Source organism: Budorcas taxicolor, chromosome 19 (assembly GCF_023091745.1).
Source record: "Budorcas taxicolor isolate Tak-1 chromosome 19, Takin1.1, whole genome shotgun sequence".
Lineage (NCBI taxonomy): Eukaryota > Metazoa > Chordata > Mammalia > Artiodactyla > Bovidae > Budorcas > Budorcas taxicolor.
Window position 1 is genome coordinate 10,128,886 of NC_068928.1, and position 6,265 is coordinate 10,135,150.

Sequence of the window (6,265 nt, forward strand, 5' to 3'; positions counted from 1 at the left end):
AGTTTGCTGCCTTATTTTGATTTGGAAAGTTAGGAATATAGACTCCCTAGTTCTTTCTCACATTCAGTATGGCGCCAGCAGGAGAAGTGAGGAAGCCTGGTCTCCATTGAGCTGCTTCAGGAAGAATGGCAGCAAAGAGTAGAAAGGAGATCCAGCAGTTAAGATATAAACGCATCCACAACAGCTATTACTGCTTGAGGCCGTCCCTTGCTTATATTGCTGAAACATTGGGATTAAATCCAAGTAGGGATTAGAAACTCTAAACGGACTGAATTAGAATTGAGGACTAATTTTAGTCCTTCCTTCGGACTAAGGAGTACCTAAATCTTTTATGCTTTTCTTTTCTAGTTTACTAATGAGAAAAGCTCTGTTCGACCACCTCACTGCCCGAGGCATTCAGGTAAGTTTTTGTAATGATGCATTTTAGAAAGAGCATAGTTTACCAGTTCAACACAAGTTTAAAGGGCAGTAACTTCTAACTGACTTGATTTGGTCCTAACCCTGCTGCTTTTACTGGTTTTCAGATGAAGACCTTAAGCTCTGCCTTATAGTCAACAAGATAGTATTGGTGTTTCAGTAGCTAGAGTTCACCTATAGGTGGGTGAGAAGAACTGAAGCCAGAGGGTGGGATAGTGATACTTAGTGAGCAAAGTGGAATTTGTTTAAAGGGCTCAATGATTTGTTTAAATGGCAGAGTTCTTTGTTTTTGGCTTTTATTTGCTGCTGCTGCTGCTGCTTTCTTCCTTTCTTTCTTTTTGCAGCATTTATTCCGAGGCCAGAAGTTATTTATTTCTTCAGTTTTTTCCTGGGTATCTTTTTCTTCTGTATAAGCTCCTCTTCTGGTTTAGGAACAATTATCTCTTCTTTTCCAGTAAGGGTCATCTCATTGGGGCAGGGAGAGCTCATGTCTGGGCTGATCTGACCATGAGCTCTGTAAGTCCTACCCACGCCTTGTGAGATTTGCTCACCAGAATGTGCTCGGTGACCAGAGAACCTACATCTAGAGTCTACATCTAAGCCTTTAAGTTCAGCATGACTCTGCATTTTTGCACATGTGCAGTAAAAATTCAGCACTTTTTTGGGCCACTGACCCAGTGTTCAGCCCCACTGTTTGGCCTGCGCATACCTAAGCACCTCCACCATTGTAATGATGGAATGGCACACACGTTGCTTCTGTAAAGTGACATCCTTCAAATACTTGGTGGTTTTCCAGATATGCATACCCTTAATGGCCCGGGCAGTTTCACAAGTGTTCTTAAAGGGAGCCTGAAGATTTGAACCTCTTGATTTACATGATTTTGTGGAGTTTTCTGGGTTAAGTGACTAGCGGACCATTTTAGAGGTCACCTCAGACCACTTACCAGAAAAACTTTAAATTGCAGGTTATTAAAAGGTTGTTTCTAAGTGTACTGAGATTGCAGTGGATGCATGCTAACATAAAGGTAATTTGCTGTTATAAAATTTCTTCTTATACTTCACATTTTTCTAATTTTCAGGTGTACATTTGGGTATTAAATGAAGAGCAGGAATACAAAAGAGCCTTTGATTTGGGAGCAACTGGGGTGATGACAGACTATCCAACAAAGCTTAAGGATTTTTTACATAATTTTTCAGAATAGAAAAGGACGTACTCAGAAGCATTCAAAGAAAACATGAAGAAACCTAAGAAGAAATTGTTTCATTATTTCCCTAAGCCATTTCCAGAATGGCAAAAGGTTTAATCAGTTAAGTGTTTATTACCTCATTTTTAAGCCTGTCTGAGAATGTAGAAACTATATATTGTATATTTATTTTAAACAATATTGCATATTTTACATTTGTAAATAGTTTGTTTAGAAAGATAATTGTTTATGAGATGTAAGTAGAAGATTCTTGATCAAGATTTCTGTATTTGATGCAGTATTCTACTATCATAAGTAATTCTGAAATCAAAGGCTGTTGGATAAATTTGAAATTAGCCTTCACTGAAATAAGATCAACTAATTAGTAAGACAGAATTATTGAAGGTCATTACAGCTATTCCGGTTGTCTCATTATTTCTAGGTACACCTTTAGTTAAAGGGGAAAAATGTTGTGGAAAGAGAGCTTGGAAATCAGTGATGTAATTATCTGACAAGTTGTACATTGTTAACAGAGGCAGACTCAAAGAAATAACTGAAAGTTTGTTACATGATCAGAAATAAAATCTGTAGACTGAATTCGAATTTCTTGATTGTTGTTGTCAATAGGGACATTCTATTTGGAATCTTTTTTAGGTGTGTAACAATTGCTGCTGTATTTCTTTTTTTGGTAAAAATTAAAATTGGACTTAATAATTGTAAATTAAGTCAAGATGCTAATAGTCAGATTTTTGTTTCCTCTAACGAAATGTACATTTTCCATTGTTAGCGTTGACCAACTGTCTGGGCCTACATCTAGATTTTAAATAACATCTTGAGTCCTAATAATCATAACAAACTGATGAAAGTGCATATCATTGTGTCTAATATGTATAGGATAAACCACCTGCTCCTAATCTTTAAGAATTTATTCTTCTGCGTATTAAGTGGGAACAGAATTTCCCAAAGCATTAGACATCACTTTATCAGATTTTCTAATGTGACTTCATGTAAATCTGTTTTATCATCTTTTTGACTTATTTTCATTATCTCTTTGGAAAGTAAATATAACCTGGAACAATAAGCATCTTAGACCTAGATGACACCTCTCATTTGGACCTTTACCAGCTAACAGTTATGAAGGATAATCATACTGTCCCACCTGTCCCTGGATGACATAAGTAACATTTCTTTTTTGTTTAAACTGAAATAAAAATTTCAAGAACAAAAGAATTCATTGGTGTTTTCTTTTCTGCTGTTATAATTCCAAATATGCCTTATAATATTTTTCCAGAATTTAATGAGGTGGTAAATTGATAATATAAGTAAACACACCTTAGACTTCTCTCTCATATAAGGAAAATAAAATATGGAAACACTTTTATGGTAAATTGCCTCTTGGCATTTGAATAAATAACTTGGGCAGGTAATCCATTAAATCTGTCATTTTCACTTTCACTTATATAACTTACGATTATAGTTGCTAGAGATGCTTTAGATCATCACTGATATAATTCTTTTTTACAGTTTCCCTGTTCCAAATTTGCTTTGTTGTGATTCAGTTATGATGCAGTTCGTATTATAGGACCAGCATATATTTTGTGTCAATCAGTAAAAGAGAAAGTACCCACTATGGCAAAGATGTTTAGAAAATCATGTTTTAAAAATTTGATGATTTTATAGTCAAGGTGACTTCAATTCGCTTAATAAAGGTATAGTATCTGTAACAACAGAGTTCACATTTGTCATCAGATAACATCTGAACATTGCTTTTCTGATTGGGGCATCACATTTTAAAAGATGTTAAATATCCTTTCATAATGAGACATACTGCTAGGCATGGCACACAGCATGAAGGCTAAAGAAGTGGTCAAACGATGTAATTAGATCCTTTTGCTGGGATAAAGGTGGCACTAGATTTGATAGACCCTGCTATGGGTCTAGTCCAGCATACCAACAGAATTCTAAATACATGCCAGTTGGACAACAGTTGGCAGGTTGGTTTGAGGAAATTTTACTTTGAAGTCGCAAGAGCTTCTCTGTAGGACTAGGTCTGAGGCATGTCATCAGGTAAAACAGGACACAAGGTAGCAGAACTAGGATCCAGAGCTTGGAAAAAACCTCATTTAATAGGACTGAAAGAACAGAGGATAACATTGGGCTAATTACAGGGTTACGTTGGTACTGAGTACCAGAGCTGTTCAGCCGCTCCTTTCCGGCCAGGACAGGTTCTAGAAATTGGGGTGGGGCCCTGGCTCTAGGTGGCCATCTAGTCACCACAACTGTAGAGATAAAATCACTGCAGTGCAGTAGGAGAAGACAACAAAACATAAATCGTATTGTGTTGCCCTAAGTGTCCAGGAGCGAGCAACGAGCATGAGAGCAGAACATGAAATCTGGTGCAGTGGGTCAGGGGGCCTGCAGCCTCTGTCGGACTGAGGTGCAGAGTCCACTCTGAGTCCAGCTGTTGCTCCTGACTGTAGGCTACAAAACTTTCCTTGATCTGTCTTTCCCAAGGCACTGCACTGACATAGGCCAGATCTCCTTGTTTTTCCCCAGGCCGTTCCCTCGTGGGATGGTCTTGGGAACAGTCAGCAAGTGTGTAGGTAGTGTTCATACCTAACGCTGACCCACTGTTCCAAGGTCCGTGCTTTCATGACCCTAGTCATACTCGCTTCTGGGTCTGGCCTTGGGGTCTGTAAGAAGGCTATTATTCTAAGGAAAACATGAAAAATGTGTTTCATCATTGTTGATACATCATCAACACAGCTTCTTGGTATATGCTGTTTCTCCAGGTGCTATTTCTATGAAATTTCTCAAGGCTGTGAGTGTACATTATTAGAAATTCCCGCTACAGTAGTGTGTTCTAGTATGAGAAACCATTAACACAAAATACGATATGAATGATTATGCTTTGAGTTGTGCAACATGGTGGCCCTTGGAAAGGTTTTTTTTTTAAAAAAAAAAAAGAGAGCTCCACCATGGATAAAAGTAAAAATTTCCTTTTCAATTAAGGAGAGAGAGCCATGAATACAAGGTTGAAGTATTCACTGTGAATTGAAAGTTGTGTGTCAAGTAGGTGGCTAAACTTAAGACGTTAAGAACTGAAATGGCTGGGCAGTAATATAACATCATCATTTCAGTACCACAAGGAAAATGTAAATAGCAGTCAGAGGCCAGGCACCAAAACAAGATCAGGACTAAAGAGGTCAAGGAGGCAAAGAGTTCAGGATGCTGGGAGCATACCAAGACAATTCATAAAGCTAAAGTGATGTTTAGCTTTCCTGCCTCTTCTGTATATCACTGACAGGATATAATGTTTGAAGAGTTGGGTCATCCTATAATCTGAAATAACGTAAGCCCAGACCAGATAACGGTCCAGACACCAGGTCAGAAGGCTGTACGGATCCAGTTAACATGAGATTGCATAAAAATTTGGCAGTAGTTCAGCAGATGGAAACTTGCAGCAATCCAGGCAGGAAGTAATAAGGGTCCAGATGAAAGGGGTGGCCATGTAAGTAAGGCAACAATGCATCTACACATCTCTGTAAGGGGAGAAGTAGGAAGAGCTGGTGCCTAGGTGAGTTTAAAAGGGGAAGAGGAAGTTCACTACTGACTCCAAAGCTGCAGACAAATGGGGAACTTGGAGACAGGGGAAGCCGTTGGGTGGTAAAAATGGTATGTTTTGGATACTCTCTGAAATGACAGAAAAGCATTTGAATTTAGGTATATTAGCCTTAAGCATGAAAGGATAGGTCTGGAAGAATAGATTTAGTTTTGTGCACATTTTAGGTACTGTGCAGCTAGCACTTAGATGTGATTTTATACAGTTCCTTCTCGGTATTCTGCTTGCAAATTGAATAGGTTGCTATGCCACCAGAGGCTGCCTGCATTGTGAATAGCATGATTCATTCTATAGTGAGGTTGAATGATAACATTCTTTCCTGCTCATTCATGTCCTTTTCTTTCAAAACTCTATCAAAAAGTTTTCTTTTGATAGAGAACTCTTAGCAAAACAGGCATAGTAGTGTAAATAGGTCAATATCAATCTCCCAATCCACACCTCCTGCCACCCCCCACCAACTTGGTATCCAAACGTTTGTCCTCCATGTCTATGTCTCTATTTCTGCTTTGCAAATAGGTTCATCTGTACCATTTTTCTAGATCCAACCTATATGCGTTAATATACGATATTTGTTTTTCTCTTTCTGACTTCACTCTGTATGATGGTCTCATGTTTTATATTATGTGACTTTTACCACAATAAAAAATTGTTCTAAAAACAGCCATAATTTTAACTCACTGCTTATGAAAAATAATACAAATACATTGGTCTTGTTTGTCCACTAGTTTTTTTTTTTCCTTCTTATTGTATGTATATCATCCCATTAAAATTCCTGTGTCAGTCCTACAAGGTGGGTGGTATTATTTTGTCCTTTTTTAAAAGGACTGGAGGCTAAATGCCTCTCCAATTCACAGTGCTAATCAGAGTCCAATCTGATACTCAAACCCAGGCAGTCTGACTTCAAACCATCTGAGTCTAATCACTGTTTCACTTTTGTGTTTCTAAAATCTTTTGAGTCTCATAATCTGGAGAAATGTGTGCAGATATTTGGAAACAAATATGCATGGACTAGTTATTTGTTTCTTGAAGTCCTGAGACTGGG

The 6,265-nt window shown here is 38.0% G+C and overlaps 1 protein-coding gene across 1 annotated transcript in view; it reads left to right on the forward strand.

Moving 5' to 3' along the window:
* Positions 1–1,666, forward strand: part of GDPD1 (glycerophosphodiester phosphodiesterase domain containing 1) — a 48,166-nt gene extending 46,500 nt beyond the window's left edge. Inside the window, exons 9-11 of the mRNA XM_052658577.1 lie at positions 349–400; positions 1,497–1,498; positions 1,615–1,666. Of these exons, the coding sequence (XP_052514537.1) occupies positions 349–400; positions 1,497–1,498; positions 1,615–1,666 (106 nt within the window). The remainder of the gene's footprint in view (positions 1–348; positions 401–1,496; positions 1,499–1,614) is intronic.
* Positions 1,667–6,265: the final 4,599 nt, after the last annotated feature.